The sequence below is a fragment of the Anomaloglossus baeobatrachus genome, chromosome 7 (assembly GCF_048569485.1).
Source record: "Anomaloglossus baeobatrachus isolate aAnoBae1 chromosome 7, aAnoBae1.hap1, whole genome shotgun sequence".
Taxonomy (NCBI): Eukaryota; Metazoa; Chordata; class Amphibia; order Anura; family Aromobatidae; genus Anomaloglossus; species Anomaloglossus baeobatrachus.
In genome coordinates, this window is record NC_134359.1 from 286,221,915 (window position 1) to 286,241,165 (window position 19,251).

General features: G+C 54.5%; 1 protein-coding gene across 1 annotated transcript in view; it reads right to left on the reverse strand.

Moving 5' to 3' along the window:
- LOC142245545 (uncharacterized) overlaps positions 1-17,891 on the reverse strand; it is a 120,925-nt gene extending 103,034 nt beyond the window's left edge. Inside the window, exons 1-2 of the mRNA XM_075318328.1 lie at positions 17,751-17,891; positions 17,277-17,423 (exon numbers count right to left, since the gene is read on the reverse strand). Of these exons, the coding sequence (XP_075174443.1) occupies positions 17,277-17,423; positions 17,751-17,874 (271 nt within the window). The 5' untranslated portion in view covers positions 17,875-17,891. The remainder of the gene's footprint in view (positions 1-17,276; positions 17,424-17,750) is intronic.
- Positions 17,892-19,251: the final 1,360 nt, after the last annotated feature.

A 19,251-nucleotide genomic window follows, 5' to 3' on the forward strand; every position in this document is an offset into this window, starting at 1 on the left:
GCGTAGGATGTCCCATTGAAGAGGACGCAGGTGAAACTGCGCGAAAGGGACTGCCTCCATTGCTGCCACCATCTTCCCCAGGAAGTGCATGAGGCGCCTCAAGGGGTGTGACTGACCTTGAAGGAGAGATTGCACCCCCGTCTGTAGTGAACGCTGCTTGTTCAGCGGAAGCTTCACTATCGCTGAGAGGGTATGAAACTCCATGCCAAGATATGTCAGCGATTGGGCCGGTGTCAGATTTGACTTTGAAAAATTGATGATCCACCCGAAACTCTGGAGAGTCTCCAGAGTAGCGTTGAGGCTGTGCTGGCATGCCTCTTGGGAGGGAGCCTTGACCAGCAGATCGTCTAAGTAAGGGATCACCGAGTGACCCTGGCAGTGGAGGACCGCGACTACTGTAGCCATGACCTTGGTGAAAACCCGGGGAGCTGTCGCCAGGCCGAACGGCAGTGCCACGAACTGGAGGTGTTCGTCTCCTATGGCGAAGCGCAGGAAGCGCTGATGCTCTGGAGCAATCGGAACGTGAAGATAAGCATATTTGATATCGATCGATGCAAGGAAATCTCCTTGGGACATTGAGGCAATGACGGAGCGGAGGGATTCCATCCGGAACCGCCTGGTCTTTACGGGTTTGTTGAGCAGTTTTAGGTCCAGGACAGGACGGAAAGACCCGTCGTTCTTTGGAACCACAAACAGGCTGGAGTAAAAACCGTGACCCTGTTGCTGAAGAGGAACAGGGATCACCACTCCTTCTACCTTCAGAGTGTCCAACGCCTGCAGAAGAGCATCGGCTCGCTCGGGAGGCGGAGATGTTCTGAAGAATCGAGTCGGAGGACGAGAGCTGAACTCTATCCTGTAACCGTGAGACAGAATGTCTCTCACCCATCGGTCTTTTACCTGTGGCAGCCAGGTGTCGCAGAAGAGGGAGAGCCTGCCACCGACCGAGGATGCGGTGTGAGGCGGCCGTAAGTCATGAGGAAGCCGCCTTGGTAGCGGCACCTCCGGCGGTTCCCGTAGCCACACGGCCCTGCGTAATGCCACCGAATTGTCGGCTGCAACCGCCGTACGGCTCGCAGAGTCCAGGATAGTATTAATAGCGTAGGACGCAAATGCCGACGTTTGAGAGGTTATGGAGCCACTTGCGGCGCAGACGTACGTGTGAGTGCGTCAATTTGGGCTTGACCCGCTGAGATAGCTTGGAGTGCCCATACTGCTGCGAATGCTGGAGCGAAAGACGCGCCGATAGCCTCATAGATGGATTTCAACCAGAGCTCCATCTGTCTGTCAGTGGCATCCTTGAGTGAAGCCCCATCTTCAACTGCAACTATGGATCTAGCCGCCAGTCTGGAGATTGGAGGATCCACCTTGGGACACGGAGTCCAGCCCTTGACCACGTCAGGGGGGGGGGAAGGGATAACGTGTATCCTTAAGGCGCTTGGAAAAACGCTTATCTGGACAAACTCGGTGTTTCTGGACTGCCTCTCTGAAGTCGGAGTGATCCAGAAACATACTCGTTGTACGCTTGGGGAACCTGAAACGGAACTTCTCCTGCTGAGAAGGTGACTCCTCTGCTGGAGGGGCTGAGGGAGAAATATCCAGCATCTTATTTATGGACGCAATAAGATCATTCACTATGGCGTCCCCATCAGGAGTATCAAGGTTGAGAGCGGCCTCAGGATCAGAATCCTGATCAGCTACCTCCGCTTCATCATACAGAGAGTCATCTCTCTGAGACCCTGAACAATGTGATGAGGTCGAGGGGATTTCCAAGCGAGCTCGCTTAGGCGGTCTGGGACTGCGGTCCGTGTCAGAGACCTCACCCTGGGATCTATGAGACATCCCGGGGGAACATTGTTGTTCCAACTGAGGGGAACTAGGGGGCAGTGATTCCACAGTGCCCATGGTCTGAGATACCGGTCTGGACTGCAAAGCTTCTAGTATTTTAGCCATAGTCTCAAAGTCTGTCAGTAAAAACTGCAAACTCCGTCCCTGTCACCTGGACAGTGTTAGCTGGTTGTTCCCCCTGGGCCCCCCTTAGCAGAGGCTCCAGCTGAGTAAGTGCCACAGGGTCCGAGCAGTGCATACAATGAGGGTCAGTGGAACCTGCCGGTAGCGAGGTTGTACATGCGGCGCAGGCAGCATAGTAAGCCTGTGTTTTGGCACCCTGCTTCTTGTGGGCGCCATGCTGTTGTCTCCCCTGAGCAACACAATAGGGTATATAGCCAGAAATCAACTGTGCACCATACAGTGTAAAGTATAGCCTATAAACATATAATCTATAAGTACACTTCTGCACAAGTGGGGCCAGCACCTCAGGTGCTGCTTACCGCCCGCTTAAAGCGGTTGTGTGGCCACCATAATCCCTGCCTGGGTCCCCCAGAGTTTGTCTCCCCTCTGCAGCGTCCTAGGAGCTGACAGGAATGGCTGCCGGCGTCCTGAGGAGAGGAGGGAGCCGTGGGCGTGACCCAGAAAGTGCGGGAGCTGGTGCCTCACTGTGCACAGTGAGGGGGGTGGAGTATGCAAAGCATGCACCAGCCCTCAGTGCTGCCGTGCTGTACAGCGTCCCGCCCTTCCCCTGACTGGCAGGGCTGAGGGCGGGAAGAAAAAGAGACTAGGCCCAAAAGCCGGGGACTCGAGTTATAAGCGCGGCCGCCGTATAAGCGCGGCCGGCGCAGAGTCCCCGGCGCACTAACAGTCCCAGCCGCGCCTCAGTAAAAACAATGGCAGCGGCGGTCAGCGCGGTAGTCCCCATACACAAACACAATCAGCGACGCTGCAGTGTATAATGGCACAAACGCGGTCAGCGCCGCGGTCCCCGGTGCACTAGCACACCCAGCAATGCTGGAGTGTTGCTGTGCGCGGTCCCCACGGGGACACAGAGTACCTTAAAGTAGCAGGGCCATGTCCCTGAACGATACCCGGCTCCTATCCAGCAGGCTCCTCAGGAGTTGTGGATGAAGCACGGTCTCAGTGCCTGGAGACCGATGGGATCCCACTTCACCCAGAGCCCTAAGGGGGATGGGGAAGGAAAACAGCATGTGGGCTCCAGCCTCCGTACCCGCAATGGATACCTCAACCTTAACAACACCGCCGACAATAGTGGGGTGAGAAGGGAGCATGCTGGGGGCCCTATATGGGCCCACTTTTCTTCCATCCGACATAGTCAGCAGCTGCTGCTGACTAATCTGTGGAGCTGTGCGTGCATGTCTGCCTCCTTCGCACAAAGCAAAAAACTGAGGAGCCCGTGGGAGCACGGGGGGTGTATAGGCAGAAGGGGAGGGGCTTTACACTTTTAGTGTAGTACTTTGTGCGGCCTCCGGAGGCATAGCCTATACACCCAATTGTCTGGGTCTCCCAATGGAGCGACAAAGAAACGACCCCTTCCTACAGGTGGGCAACCGCCGCCTGAAGGACTCGCCTACCTAGGCTGGCATCTGCCGAAGCATAGGTATGCACCTGATAGTGTTTCGTGAAAGTGTGCAGACTCGACCAGGTAGCCGCCTGACACACCTGCTGAGCCGTAGCCTGGTGCCGCAAAGCCCAGGACGCACCCACGGCTCTGGTAGAATGGGCCTTAAGCCCTGAAGGAACCGGAAGCCCAGAAGAACGGTAGGCTTCAAGAATTGGTTCCTTGATCCACCGAGCCAAGGTTGACTTGGAAGCCTGCGACCCTTTACGCTGGCCAGCGACAAGGACAAAGAGCGCATCCGAGCGGCGCAGGGGCGCCGTACGAGAAATGTAGAGTCTGAGTGCTCTCACCAGATCTAACAAGTGCCAATCCTTTTCACATTGGTGAACTGGATGAGGACAAAAGGAAGGTAAGGAGATATCCTGATTGAGATGAAAAGGGGATACCACCTTCGGGAGAAATTCCGGAACCGGACGCAGAACCACCTTGTCCTGGTGAAAGACCAGGAAGGGGGCTTTGCATGACAGCGCTGCTAGCTCAGACACTCTCCGAAGTGATGTGACTGCCACTAGGAAGACCACTTTTTGCGAAAGGCGTGAAAGAGAAATATCCCTCATTGGCTCGAAGGGTGGTTTCTGAAGAGCCGTTAGCACCCTGTTCAGATCCCAGGGTTCTAGCGGACGCTTGTAAGGAGGGACTATGTGGCAAACCCCCTGCAGGAACGTGCGTACCTGTGGAAGCCTGGCTAGGCGCTTTTGAAAAAACACAGAGAGCGCCGAGACTTGTCCCTTAAGGGAGCCGAGAGACAAACCCTTTTCCATTCCGGATTGAAGGAAGGACAGAAAAATGGCCAGGGAGTAAAACCCTGATCAGAGCACCAGGATAAGAAGATCCTCCACGTCCTGTGGTAGATCTTGGCGGACGTTGGTTTCCTGGCCTGTCTCATAGTGGCAATGACCTCTTGAGATAACCCTGAAGACGCTAGGATCCAGGACTCAATGGCCACACAGTCAGGTTGAGGGCCGCAGAATTCAGATGGAAAAATGGCCCTTGAGACAGCAAGTCTGGTCGGTCTGGTAGTGCCCACGGTTGGCCCACCGTGAGATGCCACAGATCCGGGTACCACGACCTCCTCGGCCAGTCTGGAGCGACGAGGATGGCGCGGCGGCAGTCGGACCTGATCTTGCGTAACACTCTGGGCAGCAGTGCCAGAGGAGGAAATACATAAGGCAGTTGAAACTGCGACCAATCCTGAACTAATGCGTCTGCCGCCAGAGCTCTGTGATCTTGAGACCGTGCCATGAATGCCGGGACCTTGTTGTTGTGCCGGGACGCCATTAGGTCGACGTCCGGCTTCCCCCAGTGGCAACAGATCTCTTGAAACACGTCCGGGTGAAGAGACCATTCCCCTGCGTCCATGCCCTGGCGACTGAGAAAGTCTGCTTCCCAGTTTTCTACGCCCGGGATGTGAACTGCGGAGATGGTGGAGGCTGTGGCTTCCACCCACAGCAGAATCCGCCGGACTTCCTGGAAGGCTTGCCGGCTGCGTGTGCCGCCTTGGTGGTTGATGTATGCCACCGCCGTGACGTTGTCCGACTGAATTCGGATCTGCCTGCCTTCCAGCCACGGCTGGAATGCCTTTAGGGCTAGATACACTGCCCTTATCTCCAGAACATTGATCTGAAGTGAGGACTCTGGCTGAGTCCAGGTACCCTGAGCCCTGTGGTGGAGAAAGACCGCTCCCCACCCTGACAGACTCGCGTCCGTCGTGACCACTGCCCAGGATGGGGGCAGGAAAGATTTCCCCTTCGACAATGAAGTGGGAAGAAGCCACCACTGAAGGGAGGCCTTGGCTGCCCGAGAAAGGGAGACGTTCCTGTCGAGGGACGTCGACTTCCTGTCCCATTTGCGGAGAATGTCCCATTGAAGTGGACGCAGATGAAACTGCGCAAAAGGAACTGCCTCCATTGCTGCCACCATCTTCCCTAGGAAGTGCATGAGGCGCCTCAGGGGGTGCGACTGGGCTCGAAGGAGAGATTGCACCCCTGTCTGTAGTGAACGCTGTTTGTCCAGCGGAAGCTTCACTATCGCTGAGAGAGTATGAAACTCCATGCCGAGATATGTCAGTGATTGGGCCGGTGTCAGTTTTGACTTTGGAAAATTGATGATCCACCCGAATCTCTGGAGAGTCTCCAGAGCAATATTCAGGCTGTGTTGGCATGCCACCTGAGAGGGGGCCTTGACAAGCAGATCGTCTAAGTAAGGGATCACCGAGTGTCCCCGAGAGTGTAGGACTGCTACCACTGTTGCCATGACCTTGGTGAAGACCCGTGGGGCTGTCGCCAGGCCGAAAGGCAGTGCCACGAACTGAAGGTGTTCGTCCCCGATGGCGAAACGCAGGAAGCGCTGATGCTCTGGTGCAATCGGCACGTGGAGATAAGCATCCCTGATGTCGATTGATGCTAGGAAGTCTCCTTGGGACATTGAGGCGATGACGGAGCGGAGAGATTCCATCCGGAACCGCCTGATTCTTACGTGTCTGTTGAGCAGTTTTAGGTCCAGAACAGGACGGAAAGATCCGTCCTTTTTTGGCACCACAAACAAGTTGGAGTAAAAACCGTGGCCCCGTTGCTGAAGAGGAACAGGGATCACCACTCCTTCTGCCTTCAGAGTGCTCACCGCCTGAAGAAGAGCATCGGCTCGCTCGGGGGGAGGAGATGTTCTGAAGAAACGAGTGAGAGGACGAGAGCTGAACTCTATCCTGTAACCGTGAGACAAAATGTCTCGCACCCATCGGTCTTGGACATGTGGCAACCAGGCGTCGGAAAAGCGGGAGAGCCTGCCACCGACCGAGGATGCGGTTTGGGGAGGCCGAAAGTCATGAGGAGGCCGCTTTGGGAGCGGTTCCTCCGGCGTTCTTCTTAGGACGTGACTTAGACCGCCATGAATCGGAGTTCCTCTGACCCTTCTGTGGCCTGTTGGACGAGGAGAATTGAGACCTGCCCGCGGGCCGAAAGGACCGAAACCTCGATTGCACCTTCCGTTGTTGAGGTCTGTTTGGTTTGGACTGGGGTAAGGATGAGTCCTTTCCCTTGGATTGTTTAATGATTTCATCCAATCGTTCGCCAAACAGGCGGTCGCCAGAAAATGGCAACCCGGTTAAGAACTTTTTGGAAGCAGAGTCTGCCTTCCATTCACGTAGCCACATGGCCCTGCGGACTGCCACCGAATTGGCGGATGCTACCGCCGTACGGCTCGCAGAGTCCAGGACAGCATTCATGGCGTAGGACGCAAACGCCGACGCCTGAGATGTTAAGGACACAACCTGCGGAGCAGAGGCACGTGTGACTGCATTAATCTCAGACTGACAAGCTGAGATAGCTTGGAGTGCCCATACGGCTGCGAATGCCGGAGCAAAGGACGCGCCGATAGCTTCATAGATGGATTTCATCAGGAGCTCTATCTGCCTGTCAGTGGCATCCTTGAGTGATGCACCATCTGCCACTGCAACTATGGATCTAGCCGCCAGTCTAGAGACTGGAGGGTCTACCTTGGGACACTGAGCCCAACCCTTGACTACGTCAGGGGGGAAGGGATAACGTGTGTCTTTAAGGCGCTTAGTAAAGCGCTTATCTGGAAAAGCTCGGTGTTTCTGGACTGTACCTCTGAAGTCGGAGTGATCCAGAAACGCACTCATTGTACGTTTGGGAAACCTGAAATGGAATTTCTCCTTCTGAGAAGCTGACTCCTCAATCGGAGGAGTTGGAGGAGAAAGATCCAACACCTGATTGATGGACGCTATAAGGTCGTTTACTATGGCGTCCCCTTCAGGTGTATCCAGGTTGAGAGCGGCGTCAGGATCAGAGTCCTGCTCTGCCACCTCCGCTTCATCCTCTAGGGAGTCCTCCTGCTGAGACCCTGAGCAGTGAGATGAAGTCGAGGGAAGCTCCCAGCGGGCCCGCTTAGGCGGTCTGGGACTGCGGTCCGCGTCGGAGACCTCACTGTGGGACCTATAAGTCGCCCCAGGAGCACTTTGCTGCTCCAACCGGGGGGGGCCTGGGGTCAATGATTCAACAGTGCCCGGGGCCTGTGTTACCGGTCTGGACTGCAAGGCTTCTAGTATCTTAGCAGACCATTTATCCATAGACTCAGAAAGTTTGTCAGCGAAGACTGCAAACTCCGTCCCTGTCACCTGGACAGTGGCAGCAGGTGGTTCCACCTGGGCCACCAGTGGCAGAGGCTCCAGCTGAGTGAGTGTCACAGGGGCCGAGCATTGCACACAATGAGGGTAGGTGGAACCTGCAGGTAGCATAGCCGCACATGAGGTACAGGTTGCAAAGTAAGCCTGTGCCTTGGCACCTTTGCTTTTTGCGGACGACATGCTGTTGTCTCCTCTGAGTGCAATCAGAGAGGGTATATAGCCAAAAACAAGCAGTGCGGCCGTATAGAGTAAATGTATAGAATATAAGCATATAAATATACACTTCGGCACCCAGGGGGGCCAGCACCTAGTAACAGGTGCGGCTTACCGACCGCCAGCAGCGGTTGTGTGACCACCAGATTCCCTGCCTGGGCCTCCCAGAGCTGTGTTGTCTCTCCTCTCCAGCGTCAGAAGTGCTGATAGGAATGGCTGACAGCGTTCTGAGGGGAGGAGGGGGCCGTGGGCGTGCCTTAGAAAGTGCGGGAATCTGGTGCCCCACGGTGCTCAGTGAGGGGGGAGGAGGATACAAAGTATGCTCCAGCCCTCAGCGCTGACGTCCAGTGCAGCGTCCCGCCCTTCCCCTGACTGGCAGGCCTGGGGGCGGGAGTATGCGGTACTAGGCCGCAGAAGCCGGGGACTAAAGTTATAAGCGCGGCCGGCAAACAAGCGCGGCCAGCGCGGTAGTCCCGGCGCACTAACACACCCAGCAGTGCTGCAGCGTGTATGACACAAGCGCTCCATGCGCCGTCCCCAAGGGGACACAGAGTACCTCACAGTAGCAGGGCCTTGTCCCTGACGATACCCGGCTCCTGTCCAGCAGATTCCCCCAGGGGCTGCGGAGGGAGCACGGTCCCAGTGCCTGGAGACCGATTAGGATCCCACTTCACCCAGAGCCCCTAAGGGATGGGGAAGGAAAACAGCATGTGGCTCCTGCCTATGTACCCGCAATGGGTACCTCAACCTTAACAGCACCGCCGACCAGAGTGGGGTGAGAAGGGAGCATGCCGGGGGCCCTGTTATGGGCCCTCTTTTCTTCCATCCGATATAGTCAGCAGCTGCTGCTGACCAAATTGTGGAGCTTGCGTGCATGTGTGCCTCCTTCGCACAAAGCATAAAAACTGAGGAGCCCGTGATGCACGGGGGGGGGTGTATAGGCAGAGGGGAGGGGTTACACTTTTAAGTGTAATACTTTGTGTGGCCTCCGGAGGCAGAAGCTATACACTCAATTGTCTGGGTCTCCCAATGAAGCGACAAAGAAAAGAGAATTTTGTTACTTACCGTAAATTCTTTTTCTTATAGTTCCGTATTGGGAGACCCAGACCATGGGTGTTTAGCTTCTGCCTCCGGAGGACACACAAAGTACTACACTTAAAAGTGTAGCTCCTCCCTCTGAGCTTATACACCCCCTGGTGAGCCAGTCCTAGCCAGTTTAGTGCAAAAGCTGAAGGAGAATAGCCACCCACAAGTAGAACCGAGTAAGAACATGAACAACCGGAGACTCTGTCCACGACAACAGCCGGTGATAACACACGGAACAAGAAATTGCCAACAGGGAGGGTGCTGGGTCTCCCAATACGGAACTATAAGAAAAAGAATTTACGGTAAGTAACAAAATTCTCTTTTTCTTTATCGTTCCTTTGGGAGACCCAGACCATGGGACGTTCCAAAGCTGTCCCTGGGTGGGAATAAACAGAAAAAAAACTAAGAAGTAGGCGGAGCCTAACTTCACAAGTGGGTGACAGCCACCTGAAGGATGCGTCTGCCCAAGCTCGCATCTGCCGAAGCATGAGCATGCACTTGGTAGTGCTTCGAAAAGGTATGCAGGCTAGTCCAAGTGGCAGCCTGACAGACTTGTTGAGCCGTAGCCGGGTGCCTAAAAGCCCAAGAGGCATCGACAGCTCTGGTCGAATGTGCTTTGATCCCCGGCGGGGGAGGCACCCGAGTACTCTGGTAGGTGTCCGAAATGGTCGATCTAATCCAACGGGCCAAGGTCGGCTTAGAAGCAGAGAGACCCTTGCGCCGCCCTGTGGTTAGCACAAAAAGAGAGGTGCACCGCCTAAGAACAGTGGTGCGAGACACATAGATCCGGAGAGCACGCACCAGATCTAGAGTATGCAGCGCTTTCTCAAAGCGATGAACAGGGGCCGGACAGAAGGAAGGCAAGGAAATATCCTGGTTAAGGTGGAAGGGAGAGACCACCTTAGGAAGAAAGTCCGGGGTCGGACGGAGAACTACCTTGTCTTGGTGAAAAACCAAAAAAGGTGACTCCGAGGAGAGCGCAGCCAAATCAGAGACTCTCCTGAGAGAAGTTATGGCAACTAGAAAGGCCACCTTTTGAGAAAGACGATACAAAGAAAGCTCCCTAAGAGGCTCGAAAGGGGGGTTTCTGCAATACCGTGAGGACCAAGTTAAGGTCCCAGGGATCCAAGGGCCACCGATAAGGTGGAATGATGTGAGACGCACCTTGCATGAAGGTGCGGACCTGAGCCAGCTGGGCGATACACCGCTGGAACAGCACTGATAGAGCTGAGACTTGTCCCTTGAGAGAGTTAAGGGACAGTCCTAGTCCTAGCTGCAGACCGGACTGTAAAAAAGACAGAAGGGTCAGCAACAAGAATGGCCAAGGAGAATGGCCGGAAGAGCGACACCAGGACAGGAAAATCTTCCAAGTCCTGTGATAGATCTTGGCAGAGGAAGACTTACGGGCCCGAGTCAGTGGAGATGACTTCAGGAGGAATACCAGAAGCCGTCAAAATCCAGGACTCAAGAGCCACGCCATCAATTTGAGTGCCGCAGAATTCGGGCAGAAAAACGGACCTTGCGAGAGCAGGTCTGGACGGTCCGGAAGATGCCACGGCATCTCCACGGACAGTTGGAGCAGGCCCGGATACCAAGCTCGCCTGGGCCAGTCCGGTGCAATGAGGATGACTCGACGGCCCTCCATTCTGATCTTGCGCAGGGCTCTGGGCAAGAGAGCTAGAGGGGGAAACACGTAGGACAGACGAAACTGGGACCAGTCTTGAACCAGAGCGTCCGCGGCGAAGGCCTGAGGATCGTGGGAGCGAGCCACGTAAACTGGAACCTTGTTGTTGTGACGGGATGCCATTAGGTCCACGTCCGGAGTGCCCCATTTGTGGCAGATTGACTGAAACACTGCCGGGTGCAGGGACCACTCGCCACCGTCCACGGATTGACGGCTGAGATAATCTGCCTCCCAGTTTTCTACGCCAGGGATGTGGACAGCGGATATGGTGGACTTGGAGTCCTCCGCCCATTGAAGGATGCGTTGGACCTCCAACATTGCCAGGCGGCTGCGTGTCCCGCCTTGGTGATTGATGTAGGCAACCGCTGTCGCGTTGTCTGACTGGACTCGAATGTGCCTGCCCGCCAACAGGTGGTGAAAGGCTACGAGAGCTAGAAGCACAGCTCTGGTTTCCAGCACATTGATTGAAAGGGCTGACTCGGATGGAGTCCAAGTGCCCTGAGCTCTGTGGTGGAGATGTACCGCTCCCCAGCCGGATAGACTGGCATCCGTGGTGAGAATCACCCAGGACGGAGCCAGGAAGGAGCGCCCTTGGGACAGGGAGAGGGGTCGAAGCCACCACTGAAGAGAGCTCCTGGTCCGTGGCGACAGAGCCACTAACCTCTGTAAGGAGGAAGGCCGCTTGTCCCAACAGTGGAGAATGTCCAGCTGCAGAGGACGCAGATGGAACTGGGCAAAGGGAACAGCCTCCATGGACGCCACCATTTGACCCAGCACCTGCATCAGGCGCCTGAGGGAATAACGGCGGGGCCTCAGGAGAGAGCGCACCGCTAGCCGGAGAGACTGCTGTTTGATTAAGGGCAACTTCACAAGTGCCGGCAAAGTCTCGAACTGCATCCCTAGGTACGTGAGACTCTGGGTCGGAGTCAGAGTGGATTTGTGAAGATTGAAAATCCACCCGAATTGGGCTAGAGTGGCGAGAGTGAGCGAAACACTCCGCTGACAGTCTGCGCTGGATGGACCCTTGACCAGAAGGTCGTCCAGGTAAGGGAGCACTGCCAACCCCTGGAGGAGCAGGACCGCAATCACTGCCGCCATGACCTTGGTGAATACCCGAGGGGCCGTGGCTAACCCGAAGGGGAGAGCCACGAATTGGAAATGATCCTCTCCTATCGCAAAACGTAACCAACGCTGATGTGACACTGCGATTGGCACATGTAGATAGGCATCTCTGATGTCGATGGATGCCAGGAACTCCCCTTGGGTCACAGAGGCAATGACTGATCGCACAGACTCCATGCGAAAATGCCGCACCCGAACATGCTTGTTGAGAAGCTTGAGATCCAGGATGGGCCGGAAGGTACCGTCCTTTTTGGGAACTAGGAAGAGATTTGAGTAAAAACCTCTGAACCGTTCCAAAGCGGGAACTGGGACAATCACTCCGTTTGCCTGCAAGGACGCCACGGCCTGTGAGAAGGGGGCGGCCTTGGAGCAGGGGGGAGTTGAGAGAAAAAAATCTGTTTGGAGGGCTGGAAGAGAATTCTATCCTGTAGCCGTGATATATGATGTCTCTCACCCACTGATCGGAGACTTGCTTTAACCAAGCGTCGCCAAAGTGGGAGAGCCTGCCACCGACTAAGGATGTGGCTGGAGCGGGCCGAGAGTCATGAGGAAGCTGCCTTAGTGGCAGAACCTCCTGCGGTCTTCTGCGGACGCGCTTTTGGGCACCAGTTGGATTTCTGATCCTTGGCTGAGTTAGCGGACGAGGCGGAAGGCTTAGAGGATGACCAGTTGGAGGAACGAAAGGAACAAAACCTCGATTGATTCCTACCCTGGGCGGGTTTCCTGGTCTTGGTTTGTGGCATGGAAGTACTCTTCCCGCCAGTAGCTTCTTTAATAATTTCATCCAGCTGTTCACCAAACAGCCGTGAACCAGCAAAAGGGAGCCCAGCAAGAAACTTCTTGGAAGAAGCATCTGCCTTCCACTCTCGAAGCCACAAGATCCTGCGGATAGCGAGGGAATTAGCCGAAGCCACCGCAGTGCGGTGAGAAGCCTCCAGCATGGCAGACATCACGTGGAGAGGACTGTGGAAAAAACCAAGCGCAAATAGGGTTTTACCCCAATATGTACGGGGTAAGGAGGGGGGAGTAAGAATACTCACCGAATGTAGTTGTGAGAGTCACAACTACTATGAACGCATGTGATGTGGATCCCAGGCAGCAGCCACCAGCAGACAGCAGATCACAGAGAGTAAAGGAGAGAGGTGTTCATTTGCTGCGCCAAAGAGATCACTCCAGTAGATGTTCAGATTAATGCCACTTTATTAATCATATAGGTCAACGCGTTTCCGGAGCATCTGCCCCCTTCATCAGGACCATCAAGAACAAGAAACATCAAATTTTGGAGTGATCTCTTTGGCGCAGCAAATGAACACCTCTCTCCTTTACTCTCTGTGATCAGCATGGCAGACATGGCATAGGATGAAAAAGCTGAAGCCTGAGCAGTTAAGGTAACCATCTCAGGCATAGATTCCTTGGTGAGGGAATGCATCTCCTCTAGAGAAGCAGAGATGGCTTTGAGAGCCCACACTGCTGCAAAAGTCTGGGAAAACGCGGCCCCCGCAGCTTCATACACAGATTTGGCCAGAAGGTCAATCTGACGGTCAGTGGAATCCTTAAGTGAGGTGCCGTCAGCCACCGACACAACGGTCCGGGCTGATAGCCTAGACACTGGAGGGTCTACCTTTGGGGAGCGAGACCACTCCTTGACCACCTCAGGTGGAAATGGAAACCGGTCATCAGAACCACGCTTTGGAAAGCGTTTGTCAGGGCAGGCCCTGGGTTTGGTCACATCGGTCTGAAAACTGGAGTGGTTAAAGAACACACTCCTTGCTCTCTTAGGTGAGGTAAACTGATGTTTTTCTGCCAAAGAGAGTTGCTCCTCTGACACTGGCGGATTGAGATCCAGCACAGAATTAATAGAAGCAATCAAATCACTAAGGTCCGAGTCACCCTCAGAGAAATCGATGGGATACATCGCCTCCGAGCCCCCAGTGAGGGCATCCTCCTCATCTTGAGAGTCAGCTCTTGAGACAGAGCCGTGGGATGGGGAGGGGGAGGAAACCCTGCGCCTTCTCTTAGAAGGACGGGGTCTGGGATCAGATGATGAATCCTCCGTGAGCTCCGATGGACGGAGGTCAGAGGATAGGAGTCCTCTGTCAAGAGTATTAGAGGCACCCTGTGAGGGGGGCTGATGCATATTCATCAAAGTCCTGGACAAAAGCCCCATGGACTCAGCAAATGACTGGGATATGGACCTAGAAAAGGACTCTACCCAGGCCGGTGGTTCAATCACAGGTGCAGCAGCAGCAGCCTGAGAGACCACTGGGGGTGAGACTCCAGGCTGTGGCACCGCCAAGTTAGAGCAACCATCACAATGTGGATAAATGCTCGGCTCAGGCAGCAGGAGCTTACATGCAGTGCATGCAGAATAAAGCTTTGGAGCCTTGCTCCTTGTGTGAGACATGCTGCTGGAGTGGGGGCTTTGCAGAGAATGAACCCCAGGGAGAATATACAGAGGTCCACAACCGGAGACTGGCTGTGGCTTACCAGACCGCTGAGCGCGGTGTTGTGTGCCCTCCAGATCCCGAAGCCCGGTCCCCCAGTGCGCAGCACCTCAGCAGAGATACAGAATGCAGGATGTCCCAGAGCAGAGTGAACTCTGCCTGAGAAATGGGGCGTTCCTATAAAAGAGTGGGAACTGGAGGGCTATAGAGACCTGCAGGGAAGGAGGGACGCCCCAGCAGTGGGGAGTGTCCCTCCCCTGTGTAGAACGGCCGCCGGTAGGAGCCGAACCTGTCCCTCTGCATGAGTGACATGCGAGGGCAGGAAAACGAAACTAGGCCTCCGGCGAAGCCGGGGCCTACATTTAAGCGGCGAGGCCGACAAGCAGGCACCATCGGCGCGGTTCTCTGGCAAAAGCTGGAGAACCCGCCGGAAAAGTTAAAAACAATCACATACAGCATACTCTAACCGGGACCCCCAACATAAACGTCTCAGGTACTTAGCTGCTGAGACGCAGGGCCATGTCCCTGGGGATGAGTGCTCCGGTCCAACAGAATCCTCAAGGGGCTGTGGATGGAGACCGGACTCCTGCCAGGCATGGAGACCGTGCTGGCTCCCACTTCAAGCCAGAGCCCAGAAGGGATGGTGAAGGAGCGCGGCATGTAAGGCTGCAGCCTTGGAAATCAACCTTAACAACACCGCCGACACAGTGGGGTGAGAAGGGACATGCCGTGAGTCCAGACATGGACCCGCTTTTCTTCAAACTCTTTCCAAAAGTCAAACAAATCAGATGAGAATGCATGTGTGGATGTATGCCTCCTGACACAAAGCAATAAACTGGCTAGGACTGGCTACCAGGGGGTGTATAAGCTCAGAGGGAGGAGCTACACTTTCAAGTGTAGTACTTTGTGTGTCCTCCGGAGGCAGAAGCTAAACACCCATGGTCTGGGTCTCCCAAAGGAACGATAAAGAAAGGATTCTTGAGATAGACATGGTTAAAAGGTTATTCATCGCTCATCTACCTCATCAGGGAAAGTCCTGTCTTAAAGGGAACCTGTCACCAGATTTGGTGACTATAAGTTGCAGCCGCCACCAGTGGGCTCTTATATACAGCATTCTAACATACTGTATATAAGAGCCGAGGCTGCTTTGCAGAACATAAAAATCACTTTATAAATACTCACCTAAGGGGCAGTGCACACTGGTCGGATGAGTGACTCCGTTCTCCGGTACCGGCGCCTCCTCTTTCGGCCATCTTTGTCCTCCTCCTTCAGAAGCCTGGGTGCATGACGCGTGCTACGTCATCCACACTAGCCGACATTGAGGTCCTGCGCAGGCGCACTACAATACTCTGATCTGCCCTGCTCAGGACCTCAATGGCGGCTAGTGTGGATGACGTAGGACGAGTCACGCAACCAGGCTTCAGAAGAAGGAGGGCAAAGATGGCCGAAAGAGGAGGCGCCGGTACTGGAGACACCCATCCAACCAGTCTGCACCACATCGCCCCCTTAGGTGAGTACTATAAAGTGATTATGTTCTACACAGCGGCCTGGGCTCTTATATACAGCATGTTAGACTGCTATATATAAGAGGTTATCACAGCTTATAGTCGCCAAATTTGGTGACAGGTTCCCTTTAATAGAAGAGAGGCAATTCCACACAAGGAAGATCTAGAGATCTTCATTCTTTAAGCCATTATCTGCCATAGCAACCAAGATTTGGATAGTGGGGGGTTAAAAAGCTAAGAAGGGTTTGATTCATTATTGTCTGATCTAGTTTTTGATTTTGGGCCAAATATCTTTTGTTAATTTGCTCCTTTTATTTAAGTCTTATTTTAGGTCTTGGCTTTATTTTTTAAGTCTCACCAATGTGAGCGAGGTTTTTGCTTTCATCTGAATCATCAGTTGGAGCGATTTTACGTCCGCCTGGAATATTTGCATCATTTTACAAGATCTTGCGACTTTATGCTTCGGAGGAGCAAGAAAGACTAAAGACGTAAATAACGAGCAGTTTTGATTTTGCTCAAAGTTAATGAATCCGCATGCACCGGATCGAAGAATTTCATGAGAAAATTAGCAGCGGACACAAGACCAAAATAGCAAATGATAAATCAGGCCCTAAGTTTTACGATCCCAGCCATCAGCTGAAAAGGGGCTAAAAGAGGTGGTCCCAAGTCCACAGTAATTTTCCTCCTAAATCTGTATTTACTGGCCTAATCTAAACTAGCTTCTAATACACCTGACGTATCCCCCTTTAAAACCGCGGCCATTATTTGTTTAGGCTATACAGTTTTTTGCTCCCCTTCTTCCAAGAGACATCATTTTTTCATTTTTCTGTCAATATAGCCATATTGCACTGGAAAACTTAAAAAAAAAATATTCTAAGTGCAATGGAATCGCAAAAAAAAATATGCCCCCCCCGAAAACCCCCTCCCCCTCTCTTGAGACCTCATCCCCCCTTGTCTCCTCGTCCACTTCCTCCCCCCAACCCCATGTCACCTCCTCCAAACGCTCATCCTCCCAACCCTGTTCCCCTCTCCCCCAAACCTCGTCCCTTCCATCCCCCGAGCCCTCATCCCCCCTGAACCCTCGTCCCCTCCCCACCTCAAACCCTCATCCCCCTCTCGCGAGCCCTCGTCCCCTCAACCCCCCTTGTCTCCTCGTCCACTCCCTCCCCCCCTAACCCTCGTCCTCCCAAACTTCGTCCCTTCCCTCTCCCGAGCCCTCACCCCCCTGAACCCTTGTCCCCTCCCTGCCCCTAAACTCTCATCCCCTCCCTCCGAACCCTCGTTTCCCCTACCCCCAATCCTCCTCCTACCCCCAAACCCTCATCCCCCTAGTCCCAAACCCTCCTTTCTCCTACCCCCAAACCCTCATTCCCCCTAAACCCTCGTCCCCCCTAAACCCTCTCCCCCACGAACCCTCCTCCCATCCCTCTCCCTGAACCTTCGTCCCCCCCCAAATCCTCTCCCCCACAACCTTCGCCCCCCCTACCCCCAAATCCTCGTCCCCTGGTTACCCACAAACTCTCGGCCCCTTGTTACTCCCGAACCCTCGTTTCCTCCCTCCCCCGAAAACCTTTGTCCCCCTTGTACTCTCGTCCCCTCCTCCTGAACTCACCGCCAGCGTCTTCTATCAGTAGGACCGAGTTCCCCAGTCCCAGGGACACTTCGCCTTCATCGTCGCTGATCACGATGATGCTTTCCTCCGGGACGGCCGCCTCCAGTGACGTGTGACTTTCCCCTCCAGACCTCATGGTGGTGGCGGCTGCAAAATATACGTTATATATCTGATATAGAAAATTAGACCCACAGCTGTCACCAAACTACAACTCCCAGCATGCCCTCAGCAAGTGCCCACTTTTACCCTTACACACACAGGGCATGAAGGTACTTGTAGTACACAGAGCTAAAAGAATGGGAAGACATAAAACGTCATCCAGTATAAAGCCAGGCCGCCGATACCAGACAGTGACAGTTATGGACTCGTGGTCACACTGCTCCGAGAACTACAACCCTCAGCAGCTGACTGCTATGCCTGATAGTTCTCCACATACAGAGGCGTTATACTGCCAGCACGTCGCCTGGCGCTCACCTCCCGGGCCCCCGGAACTCCCTGTCCCACGCAGATCACTTTCCCTCTTTCGTTTCAGATGAAATTTCGCGGTCCGACGCGCTTCCGGTTCCGGGCTGTCGCGCACTTCCGGATGAGGAGCCATGGCAACAGATGCCTGAGCAGCAGGGAAAGAAGATGCTGAAAGGAGAGAGCGCCCTCTGGTGTGTGCTGAGTGCAATGACACACACTGGTGACTGAACGTACAACTCCCAGCATAGTCACTGACAGGAGAGAGCGCCCCCTGGTGTGTGCTGAGTGCAATGACACACTGGTGACTGCACCTACAACTCCCAGCATAGTCACTGACAGGAGAGAGCGCCCCCTGGTGTGTGCTGAGTGCAATGACACACTGGTGACTGAACGTACAACTCCCAGCATAGTCACTGACAGGAGAGAGCGCCCCCTGGTGTGTGCTGAGTGCAATGACACACTGGTGACTGCACCTACAACTCCCAGCATAGTCACTGACAGGAGAGAGCGCCCCCTGGTGTGTGCTGCGTGCAATAACACACTGGTGACTGCACCTACAACTCCCAGCATAGTCAATGAGAGGAGAGAGCGCCCTCTGGTGTGTGCTGAGTGCAATGACACACTGGTGACTGAACGTACAACTCCCAGCATAGTCACTGACAGGAGAGAGCGCCCCCTGGTGTGTGCTGAGTGCAATAACACACTGGTGACTGAACGTACAACTCCCAGCATAGTCACTGACAGGAGAGAGCGCCCCCTGGTGTGTGCTGAGTGCAATGACACACTGGTGACTGCACCTACAACTCCCAGCATAGTCAATGAGAGGAGAGAGCGCCCTCTGGTGTGTGCTGAGTGCAATGACACACTGGTGACTGAACGTACAACTCCCAGCATAGTCAATGAGAGGAGAGAGCGCCCTCTGGTGTGTGCTGAGTGCAATGACACACTGGTGACTGAACGTACAACTCCCAGCATAGTCACTGACAGAAGAGAGCGCCCTCTGGTGTGTGCTGAGTGCAATGACACACACTGGTGACTGCACCTACAACTCCCAGCATAGTCACTGACAGGAGAGAGCGCCCCCTGGTGTGTGCTGAGTGCAATGACACACACTGGTGACTGCACCTAGAACTCCCAGCATAGTCACTGAGAGGAGAGAGCGCCCTCTGGTGTGTGCTGAGTGCAATGACACACACTGGTGACTGCACCTACAACTCCCAGCATAGTCACTGACAGGAGAGAGCGCCCCCTGGTGTGTGCTGAGTGCAATGACACACACTGGTGACTGCACCTAGAACTCCCAGCATAGTCACTGAGAGGAGAGAGCGCCCTCTGGTGTGTGCTGAGTGCAATGACACACACTGGTGACTGCACCTACAACTCCCAGCATAGTCACTGACAGGAGAGAGCGCCCCCTGGTGTGTGCTGAGTGCAATGACACACACTGGTGACTGCACCTAGAACTCCCAGCATAGTCACTGAGAGGAGAGAGCGCCCTCTGGTGTGTGCT